A 22,858-nucleotide genomic window follows, 5' to 3' on the forward strand; every position below is an offset into this window, starting at 1 on the left:
CTGAAAAACTGGGTATCTTTCAGGACCAGGGCCTTTGGGAAAATTATTTGGTCTCTGAGGCTGTTTCCCCCAGAAAAACAGTGTAGTTCCATGATAAATACACAGTTCTAGGGATTCCACCAATGCAAAATTATATTCTATTGGAAATTGTGGTCACAGCAAATACACCTTTCTGGAAATGATGTATTATTTAGTATAAATTCTTTGAAAGTGTAATCTAATGAATGAGAAGATACAGAGAATGAAGTTTAATTTTTCCTTCCCTGTCTGAGAAGAACCTTCCAATTGAGTTTTCCATTGTGTTTTAGCTATTCAGTGCATGACTTTTTTTCTCTCTAAATCCTGAGTTAGAAAGAATTATATTCCTGTTTCTCTAAGTCTTTGCTTGCTCATGAAATCTCTGGCAGACTTTCTCAAGGATTTGGCTGCTTGTAGAGCCCTGGAAGGATAGGTGCTGTGCCTACAGTGACATCCTTTGATATGAAGAGATTTTCTGGTGGTTCAGTAAAACCTAAAGTATAATGGACTCATCATGACAGTTGGCTTCTGACATTATATACACAGGTTTCACCTAACCCATGTAAATTACAGGTAGTAAAACAATAAGCCCTTCACTGTGACATTGTTTAGGTTTAGGCAATAGTCAGATATATCTAATCCTTCTGCAGCGTAGTCAGGTATAGATGGTGGGTGGTTGTGGAAGGCTGCTGGCTTTGCAAGGCAGTGTCTGCATATCTTTTACTGGGGCAGATACATTGCTCCTTGTGTCATGAAATAAAATTCAAAATCTCTGCTTCATCATTCATGAAAAATAAGCAGATTGGAAAAGGTGTGCCACAGATTTGATCGATTTCAGCAAACGTGCTGTGCTTTTAAGGAATAATATTTAGGAACTCCGATTCATTAGCAAGAGCAAAATTCAAGCTCCATAAATGGCCTGACCAGAAAATAGCTTGTTTTGTAGTATTTGGGCTTTAATTAAGATGTGTTCAATTCTAGCCCCCTGGCTCTTTCTCCCCCTGCCCCCACCCTTCTTGCTGTGTCACAGACCAGCGATCAGACGCTTTCAGATGGTCCAGCCCATGACTTTGACCTTCTGCGAGGTCTTGTGTTCCCTGGGGAACCGTTCAGCTCATGAGGTCTGATTTCACACTTCCAGGATGCCTTGGCTCTCATAACAATGACAGGGAGACAAAGCCCTTTAGAGTGGGCCGCATGGGGACTTGTTTAAATTGGAAACTAGAGAGGAGTCAAGGAACAAGGTTACAGGCTACAGAATAGTGCTTTTAATAAAGAGCTCACAGCTCTGGTTCAGCTCAAAGAGGGCTACCTCTGTACAATTAATTGAGACATTTATCTGGAGCATCTTAGGCCTCCACTTTCTCACAGAATTACGTGATAAATATCAGCTGAGAGGCAAATGAAATGTGCATGAAATGAATTTTTAACACTTTGATTACTGTGTCTTCAGTCTTCATTAGAAGTAAATTTATTTGTATTTCTGTCCTCGTTATCAATCAATTGTGTTTTTTCCGAGTACTGTGATTTCATAACCTTATATGTCTGAGAGATTTTACTAAAGAGCTCAGTGTTATTTAGGTTTGTTTTCAAAAGCTTTTCAGGCTTTTCCTCTTCTAAAGAAGAGAAACTAAGCATAGAAAATTAGTCAGATTTTTGTTTTCTTCCTTTTTTTTTCAGTTTTATGTCTGCATTCAGCCTCTCTTCTAAGAAAAGTCTATGTTAAAATTTTGCTAAATGTAAATGTGTTTTCTAAAATCTGTCTTGCTAAACTGTTCTAACATCACTTGTGCAAAAATGGTCTTTGAAATGGTTCTTCAAATGCTAGGAAATGTCAGAGTGATGAACACAAACATTAAATTCACAAAGGTATGGAAGCCCATGCGTGTAAAATTGAAGGAATAAATTCAGAAGCCCTTTGGAAATACGGTTCCAAAAGTAATTTGCTCTGTCAATTAGTGCAAACAGATTTCAATATACACTTGAGCTATCTCCACAAAGTACAGAAATCTAGTAGGTGGGCAGAATTCTGTGGTAGATAAAACATTTTATCAAGTCCTGTCATATAGGTCACCTGAAGCCTTTGGTCCAGTATCATGTACAGGAAAGGTACTGGCTTTTAAGTACCAGTTCTAGCTAGTAATAGAAAAAACAGGATTTAAAAAGATATTTTTGAAAGATATTTTATTAAAATACATTTTTTGTTAACCGTAACATTTATAATTATACATACAATGAAACGATGGCTTGTGATTTTTTTTTCTAAAGTAGTCTGTGGAGATGAGTTTAACTTGATTATGGCATTACACTGAGTTGCCTTGTAAGATACCTCAAGCATTCATGGTATCAGTGTGTTGCAACATGTTTGCATCATCACAGATAGAGTAGAATTATAATTCCCATTTTAAAGATGGAAAACTAAGAAAGGTTAACTGACTCAGCTAAGGCCAACAGAGCAAGTCCTTGTCAAAGGTGGCATTTCACTTGGGTTCTGTACTTAATCCATTAGATAAGGCAGCTTCTCATGCTATTGAGCCATTCCTCCTCCTGGCCAAAGGTCAGACTGACTGTTCTGCGGCAAGCAGCTGGCTGGCAGGGAGCTTGGAACAACATTAGTGACATTAGTGTCTGCATGAGTGGCACTGCCCCCCAGAGTCATGAACTGGCTGTCTTGTCTTCTGAAAAAATAAAGGCCTTTTTTGCTGTGGGGACTTAGATCCGTAATGGATAGGCATGGCCAGAGGTAGGAGAGAATCATAATAGCCTATGTAATATTTTAAAAATATTTTGCCTTTTATAGCCATGTTAAAGTTGGTTGAACTTCATGAAGTTATGTTTTGAGAACTTTACTTTTGAATGTAGAAAATGCAGTTGAAATTCCTTATTATGTTTTTAAACTGTCCAAAGCATTTTTAGTTCAGTTTTGTAATGTAATGTCAGTATAATATTTAGTTTAGAATAAGGCTAGTGATTTGATGAAAATGGGTTCATGGACTCGCTAATGCTGAAATTGACTTTTTTTCAGTTTTTGTAACTCAATGGACTGTGAAATGGTAAAATTATGAAATTATTTGTTTCCCTGGAGTTATAGTGAGGCAAGGTATGTTTTCCATAGCAATGGCAGAAGTATCTCTGAAGGCCTAATGGGTATCTAACCCAAAGCTATCTGCTGGCCCTTGTGAGTTAATATTTCAGAAATACAATAAGTTTTTCAGAGGACAGCTAGATCTGCCATGTGCTCTTTTGCTGGCATATACTCTGAAGAGCAGTTATATCAATGGTGATTCCTAGGAAAGGCCCATGGCAGCCTTAATTAAGAGAGTAAGAACCTTTCTATAGTGGCTGTCCTTTATGATTTTTCATTTTCATTCCTACAGGCTGGAATTTTAGTGTTTGATGATAGAGAAGCATTTTTATTGTTGTACACAAGTGTTTTCTAAACCAGAGGATCATCCTATTGTATAAAATATAGATGTTTCCATATTTCTCTTTACTAAAGTCTCCTATTTTACAATATTAAGTGGATAATGAGCAGATGATATGCAATTTTCTGGAGAAAAATGCATGCATTTAATAGAGTTTTAAAATTAAAAAAATCATTGTTGAACTTGTACAAAATATGGCAAGCAAGTTGTTCAAATTTAAGATTTGACAGCTTTTTATCAAAGTCAGCTTTGTATACAAGTGGAGCTAGGAAGTGAGTGTGAAAGTGCAGTTATATTAAATTGAAGTCTCTGTTTGAAAGAAATACTATGTTCCAAAAATAATTTTTGCTTGAAAACAATTTGCCAAGAATAAAAATTTTATGTTGGATCATTTTCACCTTGGAGACTGTTGAAGGAAGGCCTATATAAACTGCCCAGAAATATGAGTTGCATCATATTGCAGTTTGACAGTTTTAACACTCAGGTAAAGTTCATAACTAGACAAATAAAAGATCCTTGCATCTGAATTGGTCACATGTCTTTGCCATCTCTTGTGAATTTGAGATGACACCCAATGGTTTGTTGCTTTAGCTGCCCCCTAGATTGGACAGTCCAGCTCGCCTCCAGCCTGGAAAATGGGCTGCAGTGGTGTGTGTGGGACTGTCAGGATACAAGGGTTCACAAGTCACCTAATACGTTGGTGCTTGCTTGTGAGTACCAGAACAGAGAGCCAGATGAAAGTCCTGTGCTGTTTTAACTGATGGAATGGGCCTTTCTCAAACTTTTCCACTAGAAAAAACACAGGCTGTGTGGTGCTATGGCGACTTGAGAAGAAAATCCAGGAAGCTGAAATTGTGTGGAGATTGAGGCTTTGTTGTTTTGATTTTCTAAATATTTTGAGAAGCATAATTTTGAAATATTTTAAGATTGCTTCTATCAATCACTATTTTGGCCTCTTTTCCATCATGAAAAAGTGCATTTTATATTTTGTTGTTGGAGAAAAATGTCTAGGTGACCAGCCAAAACAGATAATGAATCTGAGCTGCCAACTGACTTTGTTTGTGAAGGACTTCCTGGGCTTTGGGGGACTTTGAGTTTTGACAAAAACAGCAAGCAACACATCTCTAGTTCCTCATTGCTGCTCCTTTTGGAGAGCTGATTTCAGGTTATGGTGTACAGTTCATCCGGGGACATATGGAAGTTCTGAGAAATAAGGTGACAAGCAAAAGACTAATTTAAATTATTGTGTGCATCATATGCAATGTGAGGGGCAGAGTGCTGACTGAAGTAAAATCCTCTTCTTAGCTCTAAGTAAGGTAATCTGAGTTTGCGCTCTGGTCTTGCACTGTCTAAAGACGTAGCATAGCGCAAACAAGGATATCTGTCGAACTAGATGCAACACGTGTCCTAAAATTCAGAAGCTTCAAAGATAAAAATAAAGATAGAATTCAAAGCTTCAAAAGAGAGGTAGCTCTTTAGGGTTTTTTTTACTGGTGGCATACATTACAAAATGGAACTCCAAGAGTTCATTCTCAGATAGTCAACTTCTGTACTGGGTAAAGGAGGAAAACAGGTGAGGGAGATCTGTCAAAAGAGAAGTTGCTTTTCCTTCCAATTACGAATATTATGTAAATTAGCAGTTTATTTCTAAAATTTCAGGAGCCCTTCAGACTGTACAAGTAGAGACCAAAAAGCATGAGCTGTTACAGCAAAAGAATGGATAAATTATATTTGTTTAACTTTGTATTGAGGTTTTCTGCAGGTTTCATTTCAGTAAGTTGGAAGGTGTACTTTGTTTTTTCACTACCTACTTCTACTGTGAACTCCTGCAATTAGTGGTAAGGCATGATAACAGCCCCACTGTGGTCTTGGGATACTCAAGATTTTCAGTGTCAGTGTTGGTGCTGCTGGGAGCGTACTTTTAATGTGTGCCTTAGGCAGGTGGTGGCCGTCTTATTCTTGTACAGTGCTGACCACATGCTTAGGATTGTATTGAGAAGTTTGCTGGGGATGTCTGTCTGATCAATAGCTAAATGTCTCTAAAATCACTGGACTAGTAGTTGGAGGCCTACAAAGAGCACAGAGCCGGGATTGCTAGTTGGAAGATCCTCAGTAGATACAAAGGGTTTAGTAGAAATTATTGATGCATGACAGGTTATATACAGTTGTATACAACAGTTGTGGTTTAGTTTATAGTGGAAGGAGTTATGTTCATGATAATGTAATATGAAATACCTGAGCATAGGCAGCACAAGATTTATCAGAGTTTTTTATGTGTACTTTTAGAAGGACTAGAGGGAGAACACACTCTCCAGACACTCTTCTGAATATGTGTGGCTCTTTTCTAAAAAATAAGGAAAACCATTTCTATATCTCATATTTGAAATAGCTAATCACATTAGCTGACAGAAATTATCTGAGGCTGCCTTTGTTCGAGTGTGTTGTGCTCAAGGTACTGGTTTTGAATATAGTGTTGTTGAATCTTCTGGGTCCTCCTAGAGACCAAGGAGACCTAAGTACAATTTTTCCTATTTTAGTGCTCTCTTAAGGCTTTCATTGGGAATGATCTCATTACTCAGAACACTCTTGAAATGCAGCAGGTTGCCAAGGTTGTCAGTGAGAATTAAGATTGCAGTTACTCTTTCTAATAATGAAAACTTGAAAGATGACAGATAGATACCACGTCTTCACCAAGTCTTCATGCATTGTTCTTTCAGTCTTTCTGGATCACATTCACTAATTTGGGTTAGTATCTTAACAATGTTTGCACATATCTTATGTTGAGCATGTTAGCAATGAGTGGTGCCTTGCAGAGGCCCAGCTTGGCTATGAGTGTTTCAGCATATGTAAGAAATAGGCAATGGTGAAGGTTCATGGGGAAACTTTGTAACCAAGTAATTATGATAAAACCAACATTCCTTAGCAGAGATGTTCAAAGCTGGGAAACTTCTCTTTGTCAGCTATGGTATTTGAACCTACCCTTGAACCATGTAATGATATTGCCGCTATTCAAATTTGTTCTTGTAGCATTTTAAAATGATAGGAGAAAGGAGGTGTGAAATGTTGACTATAAGTGAGGGATTTTTTCATTTCTGAAAACCAGTTGTCTTTGGTTTGACTGAAGAGCTCTACAATTAATGCTACATATTATTGATTGACATCCATGTAAATCTGTAAGAAGAGTCTTTGAAAAAGTGCATGCCAAGAGACACAGAAGAGAATTAAATGTAGTAAACACCCTCTCTTTCTTAATAGAAAATAGCATGTATATGCTTCAATATAATTTACTGTGTCTGTATATGTTTAATATGTTCAACTCACATTGTACCACCATATGCAGATATGATTGATAATGCCTTAAAAAATGAGATGCAGTAGTCCACCTGCTGTGCCAGTCCTGCCTTGTTATTTTAACTGTCTTCTGTGTGTTTCTTTTTCAAATACTGAAAGCTAAAGAACTCGAATAATATAAATGGTTTAGGTTTCCTATCACCTTCTAGATTGTGAAATAAAAGAACCTTTGGATGTGTGGTACATCCATTTCTGCTGAGTAATGAATTGTATCATTTTTCAAGATAATGGGAAATATTCAGCAGTATGTGATTTTCTAGAGGAGGTAAACATCAATTAACTATAATTCACAATGTGTTTAAAACAATTATTCTTTATCATTAATGTTAATAATATGCACATAATATGCATATTAACCCTTGGTGTAGTCCAAATCAATACTGCAGTTTGGGAGTTGTGGTCCCTGGACAGCTTTGTCTAAGTATTGATTTTGTTGTCATTTGTATAAGGTATGAAACAAATTATGTGCCTTCCCTAATATCATTACTGTAGCCCCACTAATGTAGCTACCGTAGCTACTCTGTTTATGGTTTCTAATAATGCATGAAAAAATAATACAGAATTAATTAAGTCATTGAGAAACACAATTGCCTAGTATGGTAGATTTAACTATGGAGGGCCAATGCCAACATTCAATATATTTTGAACAGTTTGCTGCCCAAAGAAAGTCTGAAGAGAAAAGCAAGTCATGCGGTACTATGCAACTCAAGTGTTCCTTTACATTAGACAAAGTTCCCCTGGGTCCAGGGAGCAGCAATTTGTTGTTCTGCTTTCTATTTACATGAAAATAATGTGTACTCTTGTACTGTGCCAAAGGCAAAGATCACTCCTTCCAGTTATTAGAGAAAATAAAAATATAAAAGCAGGATAGCATGTCTGTTTTTCGACAGATTTATAGCAGTTATCATTACTGACATAATTTGAAATAAGAGTTAAATAATTTAGCCCAAAATGTGATTTCTTCCCTTTATTGCCTCTTTATTGAAAGAGGTCTTCCCACCATGCCCCTCATGTTTTCATTAGTGTTCTTCCCATCATAGCTGTTCCTTAGGTCTACCTCTCCACCCCTCCTTAACCTTCTAGGTAATTTCAGGAATGCTGAAGATACTAAACCCACCTTTTGCTTTCTCCCATCCCACTTTGGAGTACTGCTTTTTCAGATAGCCAAGCTGTTCTTAAGTATCAGATTCAGGTGTCTACTTTTCTTCTTGTCCTTTTGTCCTAGTTTAGGTCAAGGATGTGTGAGGCTAGAGCCTAGAGTCGTGTGGGCTTGTCTAGGCTGTTACTCTGTGTACTCAGATCATTGCTGGTATGGAGGAGTCAGGGAGTCTCTCTTCCAAGATGAAGAGGTCATGGCTTCTGGTGGAGGAAAATGGGCAGTGCAGAGGTGCAGCAGCCATTTTCTCCCTTTCTGGGCGAGTGTGCAGCGAATGGAGTGGTGGCTTGGTGCTGATTCCAGCTGGAGGATTTGTCCAACATTGTGGGTTTTGTTTTCTTGGTCTTGGGGACAAAAAGTACAGGTGTGGAAAGTTGGAGTGCCATTATCTTTCATTGTCTTAGGCTTGTGGGAAAAAACATGGTGTAGGGAATGATGGGGTGGCACACCATGTGTGGAGACAGTGTGTCAGACTCCAGGAGCATTTTGCATATAATCACCCTCTCTTATACGCTGTTACTGTTTGCTTTCTTATCTCATTGCCATTTCCAGTTAGTTGTTACCTCAACCCATAATTTCTGGTTTTAGTTTCTCTCACATGAAAGAGGGGCTGGGGAAAAAGGGAGCTGCTTAACTTCCTGGTGAGCTTAAAATAAACCACAACGTCTTTCCAAAATAAAACCTTAAAAGGGTTAGTGTCAGTTTCATGTTCTACCCCTAAACTTGCAGTTCTGATCATTTTTCTTGCGCTTTCCTTAGTATCTAAGCACTGCTTGCCTGCAGTGTTTTCCTGTAAGCTGCCTGTTTAATATTTAAGGACACACACACGCATGCACACATACACACACACGCATGTGCACACACTTGCTTTGCCCATTGCTTTTCTTTAAAGGAAAAAATATACCTTCATATCCATTTCCATTATCATGCTTCAATTATCAACATAATACATTTTCCAAGCAGCAACTTCATACTTTCTCTTTTGGTGGCCTTCATGCTGAGGGATCTCTTTGTAAGTATATACAAAACTACTTTTTTGTGCTTTAATGTATAATAAAATATCAACCATGTTTGCAGCCCATCATTCCAGCCCATACCATCTCATTCTTTAATTGTACTTGCCCACTTTGTCTTGTGTTAGGTTTTTATATGAGTCTGTCATCAAGATTCTTTGATTTTGGGGAGAGGGGAGAGGATTTGTACAGTATGAAACATAATACAGCATAATGGTCTTTGTATAATTTTCATAGGTGCTGTGTTGTTACAAATAATACAGAATAACACATTTCCTTCATATCAAAATACTTTCATTATGTTATCTTTAACATGAATGGGTCATTGGTACCATTGAAGTGAAGTTCTCTTAACTGTCTCACAAGGGTGCTTGGCAACTTCTAGGAATATGCTGTGTTTCATCAGAAGAGTCTGTATGGTGATTTTTTTTTTGTCTCCTCCCCCCTCCCCCCTTTTTTGTAAAGCAAAAGAATTGTTCTTTTAGCAAAGAATGTTAATAGATTATGGAGATGAGTAGTGTGTTATGAATATCCTGAATATAGTGCAGACCATTACAGTGAAGTTCAGAAAGTAAGAAACAGCCCCCTAATCTTGTTTTATTTTAAGCTTGCTCATCATGTGTTTTCTTAGTTCATAAAATTAGTTCTAAATTTTCTCTTACAGGTAAAAGTGATCCATTTTGTGTAGTTGAATTGAACAATGACAGACTGCTGACACATACTGTCTACAGGAACCTCAATCCAGAATGGAACAAAATCTTCACATTGTAGGTGTTTGGATTTAGGTGGGGGAAGCGGATGGACAGTGGGTTTTGGGTAGTTTTTTGGGATGAGGGTGTTGGAGAAGGAAGGAACAAAAATACTTACTGGTAGTTCTAAAGGAGAATAGTGATGACATACTGATATTTCTTAACTAAACATTCAAATACGTTTTGAGGATTAAAAACATGAAAACAAATACAGAAGTGGTATAATTTTAAACATAAAAATGCCAGGACTGTTTCTTGGAAGGCATGTATGAGTAATGGTATGCAAACCAGACTTCTGTTAGGTTCAACAAGAGTTTCAAGGGTCAAATCCAGTGTGATGGATTTGCCCCTGAAGTTTTGAGTGGGGAAAAAAAAATACTGTGAATATGACCTTTATTAAAATATGGTTGTTAACTGTAAAAAACATTAGATAGGTACATACAGTTAGAAATTCCTCATGCATTTATATTTCTCTGAAATATGATTAAATAATTTCTTCTTGTCTCCATTTACTAACTGCCCTTCTCACAATACCATCTAGTATCATACTAGTACAAGACAGCTGTTGCGAAAAATGCAGTCTAAAACAATTGATTGAGGAGTGATGTGATTGGTTCTTCTATCCTTTTGTTATTTTGAAGACAGTTAAAGGCTTTGACAAAATAGAAGAAAGGTCTTCCACAGACAAAATCCGTGTTGTTTGCCTTGCTCAATTGCCTTTTTTTTCTCCCTTCTGTCTGACTGTAATGTGACACCAGTGAGTAGAAAAAACTGATCACTGCTGCTGAAATCAGTAACAATCCTCTGCAAAAGCAGTAGAAGATTTAGTTTAATGTACACTTACTTCACTTTGTTGTACATTAAAATGCTATATTTTGCCCTTAAGGTCAAAACTCAGTCTGATTTTAATTTTTATTTTCCCCTCTAGATTTATCATTTATGTATTTAGTATTGGTTTTGTGACCTGCAGTGAGGTCTCAGAAATTAACTCAGAGCAAAAGAAACAAATCTCACAGTAGTTGTACTTTCCAACAGCTTATTATAGTAGTTCACATTTCTGTGTCTGCAAAACCATGCTAAAATTCAGTATTATATGTCTAGTTATTTACCAATAGAGCCAATAACTAATCATCGTCTGCTTCTTGACAATGTTCTGTGCACAAGGAATTGCCTAGATTTGTAGAGGACAAAAGACTAATCAGAAATCGAATAGAAAACCTCTAAAGGCTTTCAGTGCCTTTCTTCTATGTACATTTGCATTTATATTCAGATTTCTTAATTAATTTTGGGCTAGCAATCCCTCATCTGGAGGAGTATATTTTACTGAAGTTGAACTGCTTTGCTTGAATTTGTATTTCCTGGATCTGCCATTCAATCAAATATGAGTTCTCTCAAGTAATTTTTTTATTCAAATAAGGAACATGAATTTTTCACCCAAAAGTTTACATGTAGAGTGACATATCCTGTGCATGGCAGCGGAGTGTTTAATAGCTTGCAGTCTTTTTTCCTCAGTTGTACCTGAGAGATGCATTGTTCCATATTATTTGTTCTTTATTTGCTGTAATTTGTTGTATATTTGTAATTAAATGAGAAATTCAGAAACAAAGAATCTGTTCTTATTGCAAGGATAAGCTCTTGTATATTGTAATTATTTCCATTTATAAACCTACAGGTTTCATTGTATTTGCAGTAAGAACTGCCACAAGGGTAGCGGTGTTTTAGAGTAGCTTTTAAAGCTCTCTATCCTTCTGCTGGTGCTATAAATCCCCCAGTGCTGCTTCTTGCAGGTCATGCAGTGCAAACCCCAGGCAGGAGATTTAAAGCAACGTCCTTCAGAAAACTCGTGCTGGAAAAGCCTTTCGGAGAGAAAGAGTGATTAGAAAGCATTTTGGTCCCTAGAAAGAATTTTGGTCATAAAAAGCCTTGCAGAGAGAGAGAGAGAGAGAGAGAGAGTAATCATTGCAGCCCTTAGAAATCATTTTGGTTATATGCAGAGATGTCTCATTCACTTAATCTCAGTTCTCCTCCATGGCTTGGAAAAACAGATGGGTATCTGTGTTAACCTTTTACAGTTTTGTCCTTGGTACTCACTGGTGTAAGTGACTTCTTTCTTCTGTGTGTACTTCTCTCTTTGTAGCAATATAAAGGACATCCACTCAGTGCTTGAAGTGACAGTTTACGACGAAGACCGTGATCGAAGCGCTGACTTTCTAGGCAAAGTTGCTATACCATTGCTGTCTGTAAGCTTCATTCACCTGACATACTGCTCTGAATTTTTCCTGCTGAAGGAGGGAAAGAGAAAAAAAAAAAATAAAAATTTGCAGCTCTGAGTCTGTCATTTCTCAACCAAGGTCTGTAATAAGAACACTAAAATTTTAACATACTCTATTCACGGCCATGTTGAATCCCATGATAGTTAATTTTTCCTGACAGACTCGGTCCTGGTAATGAACAGGTACTTGTCAGACTTGCCACAGTTGTTTTGGGTTCTCTGTCAGTTTCAGCAGCTGGGGGTCAGGGGTCACCGGGGGGGTGTATTCAGCGGAGACCGCAAGACAGACGGCTGTCATGTCCTTTTCCTGCAGATTCAAAATGGTGAACAGAAAGCCTACGTCTTGAAAAACAAGCAGCTGACAGGGCCAACAAAGGGGGTCATCTATCTTGAAATAGATGTGATTTTTAATGCTGTAAGTCTTAACTTTGGGTTTTTTTGTACTGCTAAAGAGTTCAGTTTCATGAAAGCTTTTGTTCCCGATTTGTAGAGAATTTCTGTCATTCCTCGTTTTCTCTAAGCCTTGATGTATACTACAGAATACTCTTCTGCCACTGCTTGGCACACCCACTCTTTTTGTTGCTGCTGCTGCTGGTCTTGCTGCTAATGTACAGAGTAGCAACTCTTGTCTCTGTGTATGCTTATGTGTCCCGAGCTTGGCAGCCATGACTTTGAAACTTGGTAAATTTTGTGAATTGAAGCTTGTGTAACTAGTGAGGAGCAAGTAAACTTGAAATACTGACATGCATTTTAATGCATAGGTGAAAGCCAGCATACGAACCTTAATGCCCAAAGAACAGAAGTACATTGAAGAGGAAGACAGACTGTCTAAACAGGTAAAGAGTAAGGAAACACTAATCCCCTCTAAAATCCTTAATATCAAGTGTGACATTCAAATATCTGGTATCCTACTGCTGAGAGTAAAGAATAACATTTTCATTACCTATTTACAAAAGAATATGATAGGTTGAGAAGTCAGAAATGGAATACACAGGTTTAATGTGTCTCCTCTCTAAATTGCTGCCTAATTTCCATGAAATACATGAATAAGAACACAGTTGAAACCATCAGGTTTCACACATATCAGATTATTGCACAGGTGCATGTAAAATAAGTCTTGCATAAATTTTTGCTGTTAACTTTGACCTGAAAGTTCTCCATTAGTTGCAAGGTAAAGAGTCATCATTCTTTTAGCCAAATTTCAAGGAAGTTACTTGACTAAGGTTTGAATCAAAGGTGATAGCAGACTGAAATTCTTTAGAATCCCAGGAATAGGAAATGTCTTGACTCTCTTTTCCTCTGCATATATTTGCTACACACAGTTTTAATGTAAAAAAAAATTTTTTTTTGGTAAAAAATTATTTAAATATACATATTCTTCTGCACTCAAACTACTTTGGCCTCATTTTTTCTTATTCCACAAATGTTGTGTCTTAAATTGAGAGAATTTGTTGGACTATGGGAACAAGATTTTTGTTGTTTTCAGTGAAAAGTCAAAGGTCTCAGAACTGCTTTCTTTGTTTCTGAAAGCCTGCATTCTTAATCATGGTTTAGATTATCTGGCGGATGAATTTTATATCAGTTTATGATGTAGTTCATAAAACAAAATATTTCAAGGGGCAGAATATTTCTTTATTAGCAATTTTGAGTAATGCAGTTACTAAAGCTGAATTTTGCACTACTATTCCATCAAAAAAGCAACAAAGCCTTTCACTCAAGATTCATTCTTCTTCCTATTTTCATGAATGAAAATGGCATTGTGACTTTTGCAGATGGCAGGAGTGACCATTTTCTATGTGTCTCAGTACACATATCATTCACTGGTTTGTCCACTTTTTGTTGTGAGGTGTGTTTCCATTTTAGAGAATTTAAGTACATTTTCTAGAATCGAAACCTAGAGTTGTTATGTCTTACATATATGTAATTTGAAAGTATGTAGATTACTTTGGTAAATACTTAAAACAATGCTTTCAAAATAAATCAGAGAGCCAAATTTGTTAAAAATGTTAAATGGTGCAGATATCTTAATTAAATTAGAGCAGTATGTTGCATGGTTTCAGGTTAGTGTCCTGCAACATCTTTTTATTAAAAATGGCCAACATTTGTTAAAGGCTTAATGAAACTGAAATCTAATTAATAAAATAATATGTGAAATTTTGCAAGTGATGTTTGAATGCTGAACAATTTTTGTACCATCTAGAATTAAATTCAACAAATACCAATTGATACAATTAGCAAATTCTCTTTCTTCCAAGTCTCAGATTTTACATTAACTTGCTCAATTTATGAGGTAGAGAGCTTAATATTTTCTCAGCCTTTCACCCAAATTAAGAATGACAGTATTGTTAGCGTGAGCCTCTCCTGAAACTTTTTGGGGTTTTGAAATATTTTCAGTCTTTCATCTTTTTAACAGCTGCTGCTAAGGAACTTCATCCGGATGAAGCATTGTATCATGGCGCTCGTTACTGCTGTCTGCTATATTAGCAGTTGTTTTGACTGGGATTCTCCTCCAAGAAGTCTAGCTGCTTTTTTGGTATGATCTTCTTTATACTATTTTTAATCATCCCAGTGTGTTTGTGCTCTAGACTGAGAGACAATACTGTGTAGATTGGTGGTTTCTTTTTAATTTATTTAGAAGTTTGCATTATGATAATATCATCAGTCATGTTTATTCAGTTTTTTAAAAAAGTAATTAAGTTTAAAATGTCACGCAAACAAGACAGACTGATTTTTAAAATTTATAATTGTATAATTATAGTAAAAAAGTAATTGATTTTATAAGTTGCAAGCAGGTGATGCAAATCAAAATAGAGTCAGTGAGCTATGGATAATATATTTTAAGCTTCTCACAAATGATGTTCATTAAAATTTGTTAGATCCCCCTGCATATTGAATAATGACTCTCAAAGTATTTTGATTACTAATTATTCAAAGGTGGTGTTCCTAGAAAAAAAATCCACCAAAATAAAACAAACCCAACTTTAAAAACATAAATGCAAACAAATTAGTACCTTTTAGGCAGCAAGCTCTGGTCATAGTTTTTAGTGAATGGTTTTAAGTGAATTTGTTTTTAGCAATTTAAACAAAATTGCTGTTTCTTCAGGAATATTATCTTCATTATTATTAACCTTGTTTTTCTATTAAATTTTAAGAATTCCAAGCACAATTGTAGATTGCATTGTGTTACTCAGATAAATACTTCTTTATTTTTAAAATCATAAGAGCTACAAACAAAACCATTATTTTTTCATTACAGAATAGAAATGTATGCATGGACATACTTTCTGGAATTTCAAAGATTTTTAATTAGCTGAGAGACACTGAGATTAGTAGCCGCTCCACTATGATTATGAACAGGGAAGGGTTTCAGTATAACTTCGAATAATTATAGACATCATCTTGTGACAGTACTTTTTACTTGGGTGCCTGAAGGTCATGTGCCTCAAATTTGAAGAAATCAAACCAGGCTTTGGTAGCTGGCTGTGCAATAAAATGGGGTGGGATGGCTGGGTCTGTCACTAAATTATGCTGTTTTGCAGAAAGTTTCTCCTAGCAGGGCTCTGTTTTTACTGTGTTGCTTATTAAACCCTTGGTTACCATGTTCAGTGGGAGTACAGGAGATACAAGTGCTATTCAAAGAGCCAGGGGGTTGTACTTTTGCCAGTGTCTGTAGTAATGGCACTGTGTGGAAAGACAAAATATGTTTGCTGCTGTTTGCTATAGAGACGTGATCTATTATTTCAGTTAACAGTTATCAACACTTCATAGGAAAATACAGGTTTCAACATAAAACTCAAATGTTTCATGTTGCTACCACTGCTTCAGTTAGTAAGTATTCATCACTCTAAGTCAGATTTTAATATGGGTATGGAACACTGTTGCCAGTGGAAGAAAGGAAAATGGAAAGACATACTGTTCTTTGGCAAATTAATTTTTTTCTGCTGGCACACTTCTGTGGCTGTGGAAGTAGTGGTGTTGCTGTTAAAATGTAATTGTTTCTGATCATAGAAAAAAATCAGTGTCATAATAATAATAATAATAAGTAGTAGTAGTAGTAGTATGTAAAACAGAATTTAAGTAGGGAGGCCAATAATCAGTATATGTTACTATTATAGTTACAGCGTATTGCAGTAGAAACATTTTCCTGGTTACATTTTTATAGATATGTTCATATTTTTCATACCTATTTATATAGGGAGACATATATTTTAAAAAATCTGATTTTCTTGGTTTTCTTACAGTATTTTTTTTGCTTATGTAGGTGTTGCAGTAAATTTTTATGATTCTATCAGTGCTGTGATTGTACAGATGTATTCCACTTCTGCATCCAAAATGCATCCTTGTGCTTTTTGACCTGATATTATCCTCTCCAAGGATCAAATCATTCCTCTGTCAGGCAGAAGAAGTCTTTGCTGGCCAAGTCAAATATATGTGAATTTTTATCATGATTATAAGCTTTGGGTTTAGATGGTTTCTAGACTTTCATAGGCTGTTGAAATCTCGAGAGTGATCCACTTGCTTGTGTTATGATGAATTACACTCGCACTAGGGTTACATTTGCATTTAATAGAGTGTATAAAATTAATGTATGTATATGTTTCATTTTCTCTTCACTATTATACAAATTATATCTCCTTGTGAAGTTGTCTTCTAGAGGCTAGAAAATCTCACATTGAAATGTCAGTTCCAGAAAGGAGATGAGAAACAGGCTATTCTGGGGGTATTCAGCTCTTTAGCCAGAAAAAGAAACAACATATGAGAAGTAAAGCTTTAAACTAACCACTTTTTCTATCCTATTGGATTTGAAAATGTGATGGGTGCATCCTGATACAGAGTTACAGTTATTTCACCTAGGATTGGTGTAAGGATTGATTTTGTGCATCTCCCAGTGCCCCATGATCTTGGCATTACAGTAATGGATACTTTTTTACCGTGTGACTTTTCTTTCTAATGGGGATATGGGGGGGGGACCATAGGTGAAGAAATTCTGGCAGAATAGCTCAGTTTCCAAAAATGTAATTTCTAAGATTGATTAGGAAAGGAGAACTTCTCTTGGAAACCTACAGAAAACTTTGATTAATATGTTAACTATAATAAGTTACATCATATGCCTTGTGCACTCTTCACTGCAGTTCTTTTTGAAGTCATTCTCCTTGGAAAGTCACACTGGTAGTCACCAAGGCTTGAAAGAGCTTGCTGATTATTTACATTCCTGAGCTTATCTGTCTCAAACTTTTACATTATTTGGGACATTTTAGGTACAGAAATGTTGTACTGAAGATTTAGGATGATTCTTTCCAAAATCTGTTCAAAGGCATCAGGTCAATGATACAGAAACTCCAAGTTACATTTTCAATGTTCTAGATTATGCATTTCCTCAACTAAACATTATTTTACCTGTTTCTGATAAACTTCATAAACTCATCGCATTCACTGGGCATTTTTGCTGAATAGCTGAGAATTTTCACTCCATTTCTTATTCTTATGCTTTGGTAATTTGCAGCAGAAGAAAAATTTTATACGTGTGTGTGTATTTGTATATATATATATATACACATATATATAACTGTGATGTATTAATAGCTGTTATTTTTCAGATACTTAAAGATACTAATAAATAGCTCATGAATGATAGGTTGATCTTGCTAGCATATGACTTTATCTTAGAGCAATTATGAAATTCTATATTCCCTCCTGATTTTTTGTATTTATTTCCTGTTAAATAAAGGAAGTGCATAATAACACCATTAAGTTAATATTTGAGTTCCAGAACAGCTTTATTATGTCCCATGTCTATGCTGATAAAGAATGTGTTATGTACTTATATTTATGCTTCTTAAGACCTAAATACAGTGGGGAAAACCAGAATATGTAGAGAGCATTTGCTATAAAATCACATCTTTTTCTCTTTTAAAACAGACCTTTGCAGTCTTTAGCAGTTAATTTTTTTTATTACTATTTGGTAATTAATATAGTAGGAGGAAAAACTTCAGTAAAGTATACAAAAGTGAATGTTTTTTCTTCAGATTAATCCGCTGTGGGCACTGAAATGTCTCCTAAGTTTGGCCTAATTTCCATCAGCTTCTTAACCAGACATTTCTGTTCTTATAGATGTCAGTGGGTGCAACATGAGGGGAAAAAGGTGTATATTCTTTTTTTTCTGAACTAAAAATTCTCTAATGATACTAGCAATTCTCTAATTCTCTAGCAATACTATAATGAGCAGAAAAATAATTGGACAATGGGGCTATCAGTAAAAGGACACACTTCAGTGTGAGTCAGTGAATTATTTTATGGGACAAACTTTAATCTTGATATGGGATTGTAAATAATTTGTGCTACCATCTGTCCATTTGAAATTCTTTTAACCATTTCAGTCATTATACAGTAAGTACTGCTGTGTTTAACATTAACATTTGATACACATTTAATTTCTGTAGTGCTCTGTGGTCCTCAGGGAGCTTTGCTCTAGTGCTACAGGAGAGAGACAAAGTATTGATCAGTTAACATTTCAGCTATGTATGTTGCAAAATTAATGAAAATGCCAGACAAAAATGTCAGAGTGCACAAAAAGTTAAAATTTAAATTTGGTAGTTTAATGAAAAGTTTAAGATGCGCATTATCAAAAATATCCCCTTGCCTTTAAAGTATTTTTCATAACTGAGTAATTAGAGAACCATTCTTTACAAAGAAGTACACTCACTGTGGACCATGAGGGAATATATAATCTTCAAAGTGTTTGGTATCCCAAAATGGCTTCGGTAAGGTACTTAATTGCCTACTTGAGCAATGAGCTCATTATTTTACTCATAAATAAACTTACTTTGTTTCTCACTTGGAAGCAGAGTGCTCTCATGTGATGATAAATGTTAGCCTCAAATTAAAGCTTCTTATGAGCACATTCTCCTATTCCTGTTCTTATTCCTTTTATTTATTCTATATGTGTACATGCACACTCAGAGAAGATAACTTTTCTTTCTTTTTCAGCCTCTCAAATATTGATAAAATGATTCTCCCTGCATCCAAGTCATTTTTCAGGTCTAACTCACCTTCACTTTGTTTTCTAACATTACAGAATTCATGTGTGAAAATGACATAATAGCATCCCTAGCTTTTGATTAAGTGTTAGTTCTCTTGCTCATATGCTTTTTAGTTCTGGTGGCTAATTAATTAATTGAAAAGGAAACAGGATTTAAAAGAACTGGTTCCTAGAAGGATATGAGACAGAAAGAAATTTCATCAATTTACTGAGCTTTTCCTCAGTAAAAAGGGAAACAATCACTTGTGTGTATTTGGAAGCAATGTCACTCAAAGAAGAAAGACAAAGGTTATGTTTCCAGAGAGATTTGGTATGATACCATCAAGGGTTGGAATGCATTTGTCATAATTATTACTTATTTTCCTTATTTTTTGACACTGTAATTGTAAGAGAATGAGAATTTCACACATATTAAAAAACTTGTAGATGTTCCCATCGTGGATACTATTACTGAAGATACAACCTTCAAGCAGGATTTTTTTGCTAAACCTGGGTGAAACGTATCGTCAAATTTTCCTTGCCATCTCTTGTCTAGAATTTGAAATTTGAATAAGTGCTGGTTAGGTAGTTGGAAAATCTTTTCTTATCTCCCCAAAAAAGCCTTTCCAAAAATTGTTGTTGCTGTCAAAACTGCCTGTTCTCAAAAGATTTGCAGAGGTAAAGCATCATGGTAATGGCAAGGCCAGGAACAAGATTAATTTCTGATGCATGTTGCACACATGTATATGAGTCTTTCAGCTTTTTGTCATCTGTATCCACACCAACAGCTTAGAAAAATAGGTGGACCAGACTGCTGTGGGGTTTGGTGGGGTTTTTTTCCAAAGTAAAGGAGAGAAAAAGAAAAGTGGTTTAAGTTCTGTTTCCCCTCCTCCTAATTTTCGATATATCAGCAGAACTAATGTTGGACCTCTTCAAAATTACAATAGAATTTAAGCTTTTTACAACACTTAGCTATACTTTGTGCCAAGCTTTAGAAGGTGGAATAGGAAAGAAAAAAATAGCGGAAAAAAACTGGTATATAGGACCAAAGAGATCCATTAGCTATTAATATTGAAAGAACATACCAACACCAGCTATGATTAAAAATACAGCTCTTAACTATAACAAATGAGTAATGATACTGGTGTGGAAAACCAGCTGTCATCAGTCCATATCTTTTATTTTGCAAATTGTATGTTTGCAAATCTGATACAAAGAAAGATTCAGGAATATTTGTATATGTAAAGCCTCTTTAAGTACTTTATTTTGTGTATAAAAAGTCACTTTCATTTTACTTTCTTCACAGAGCGACTGCATACTTGCTAAACCAGTTTAGCAGTGAGATTTATTGCCCAAGCACAGACCTGTGCCATTTTCAGTAATGTAGAGCATCCTGTGTGCTGTCCAGCTACTGTCCCAGAAGAGTATGTGTCTGTCTTAGGTTCTCTGTCATTTCTGCCATCACCATCCAGGTGACTGGGGTGCCCACCAAGGGTGTCGAAAATGTCACTAGCTCTACCTTTAAGCACTTTAATTGCTCCCATAGGTGTTTATTTTACCTGCATATATATTTTAGTACCTAACTGGATGCTGTTCTGAGTTTCTTCATAATCTTAAGGCATTAAATCTTGAAAGCACCTATGCTGTATGGGGAATTACTTTCTTTATTTTGTGTTTTATTGAACAGGAATACACAGCAGCATAAAGCATTGGTATCCCATGTCTTAGACTTTTCCTTCAATATTACACCATTTTCCCCATATATTCTCCTTTGAAAGCTGATAGTATTCTGAAAATATTTGACTACCAAACCTTTTTGAATGCTATTGTAACTTGATACATCAAAAAGTCTGATGGATGAAAATGTGGTTGATGAAAAATTGTGGAAGTTGGCAAAAACTATTATTCATTCTCCTGTTTTTAGCATTACCTAAAAAGTTCTAAAAGCAAGCTTAGATTTCCTGTTAGGACTGTGATGTGACTAGAAATCTGGGCAGCCAATTAGTGTGAGTTGCAGTCTTACTCTGCAGAATGTTTCTGATCCCCCACTGCCTGGTGTGACTGGGCAGAGTTGCAGAGTGGACCATTGGGCCCCCAGGAGAGACTTACATCGCATCACTAGTTCACTTGTACTCTCTTCTGCAGTGCAAAACACAGTATTGAATGAAAAAATTAGCACTTGAAAGAATTCAGAATCATTGACACTGAATTTGGATAATTAATAAGTAGCTTGGGTGTTCTAAGGTAGTTGTGTACCCTATCATCCTCGGGTTCCCTGAGGTGCTATTTTACAGTTATCTCAGAAGATCTTGGCCATTTAAACTTCCATGACTTAGATACTGCACATGATTGAGTTATAACATATCTTTTTCATCATCTTTTAATGATAAGTATTATGAGAACCAACACATTATAAAGTCGCATTACAGAGTGTTTTACTTCCTTTTTATTTTAGAAGCAATGGGTATTATAAGGTTTGTTTTGAAGTGAGAGAACTGTAGAACACACTGATTTCTCTGGGCCATTCAGTAGTTAAAATAATGTAATATCACGGTTTTGCCAAAAGTTGCAATGTAGTAACAAAAGAAGCAGATATGTTGTGTTTTGGTAAGAAAAGCTCAAATAAGGTAAATCAGACAGAGAAGCAATTTTTTCAAAGCTTTTGAAAATACAGTGTGTAAAAGACTTAGAAAGGACAGAAATTAAATTCAGAAATTAAACTACCAGTTTCTTCCTATTGCTACTTAAGGAATCTTCAGTGTACTTATCCCTGTAGAGTTGTTTCTTTAGTAGGTATGTAGCTGCTAGGTGATGACATAAGTGTCTCAGTGGAAGAATTAAGGAAAAAAAACCAGTTCTTTTCAATGTGCCAGATTTTACTGAAGTGAAAACATTTTAGACCATTTTGTAACATTTCAGTTATGCATTTCTATTGCCTATATTGTTTAACTTACAATTTTATAATTTCAGTTTTAGTAGCTCAATGAGAAATCCAGGCTGTTAACATAAAAAAAAGCCTTAGAGCATATGTTGTGTCTACTAGTGACACATAATGCTATATGACTAACAGTAATTGCTTTTATTGATGATGTAAGTAAAGCCTTTAAAAAAAACAACCCTAAGTAACCATTGCAAAACTTACATGTGAAGTTTTTCTTTTCCTAAAGAGGGAGCGTCTACCACACCTAGCTTTATCCTATGTTTTTAGCAAAAGAGAGCTGCTGCATGCTTACCATTCTGTTAATGTATGGTTTGGACCTGAAAAGTGTTTGAAAGTGTTTGTTTCATTCTTGTAAATCCCTGGTGGGTCGTGATGCTGTTTGTGGTGATGATGATACCCCACATGAAGGGGGACTTGCGATGCAAGAAGCTTTGTTTCCAGTGGAACTCCACTGAGATATGTAGGGAAGTCCTGGGAAAGCAGTGGTCTTTTACAATTGTTTTCTCTCAGAGATAGGGAAATTTCCTTGTGACAGAGTGTGAAAAAGCTGTAGCACTAGAAGTTGTTCCTTACTTGGGATAACCAATCTGTGCACTGAGCAGACAGTTTCAATGTCAAGGGGACAAATCTCTGAAGGGCGCTGTTGCAGAAAAACACTTATGAAGTTTACAAAGGGTGGATATTTTTACTTTTCTTCTAAATTATGTATGAGTTATACAGAAGTTTATTAGCATAATTTTTATTTTATAGTGTCAGTCAAGGTTAATGAAGTTGCCACTCAGGTTGTTTTCCATCCCTGAAAAATTAAGAAAACATTTTCCAAAAAATAGTGCTTTCCTGAATTACTTTTTTATGTGCTTTTCTCCTATCCCTCCCAAGGCAACACCTAAAGATCTTGGTGACAAGGGTGAATCA

The 22,858-nt window shown here is 35.9% G+C and overlaps 1 protein-coding gene across 1 annotated transcript in view; it reads left to right on the plus strand.

Annotated features, from left to right (window-relative positions):
- MCTP1 (multiple C2 and transmembrane domain containing 1) overlaps positions 1 to 22,858 on the plus strand; it is a 216,127-nt gene that overhangs the window by 103,623 nt on the left and 89,646 nt on the right. Inside the window, 5 exon segments of the mRNA XM_058043874.1 lie at positions 9,628 to 9,730; positions 11,850 to 11,952; positions 12,298 to 12,399; positions 12,746 to 12,820; positions 14,398 to 14,517. Of these exon segments, the coding sequence (XP_057899857.1) occupies positions 9,628 to 9,730; positions 11,850 to 11,952; positions 12,298 to 12,399; positions 12,746 to 12,820; positions 14,398 to 14,517 (503 nt within the window).

Source organism: Melospiza georgiana, chromosome Z (assembly GCF_028018845.1).
Source record: "Melospiza georgiana isolate bMelGeo1 chromosome Z, bMelGeo1.pri, whole genome shotgun sequence".
NCBI lineage: Eukaryota > Metazoa > Chordata > Aves > Passeriformes > Passerellidae > Melospiza > Melospiza georgiana.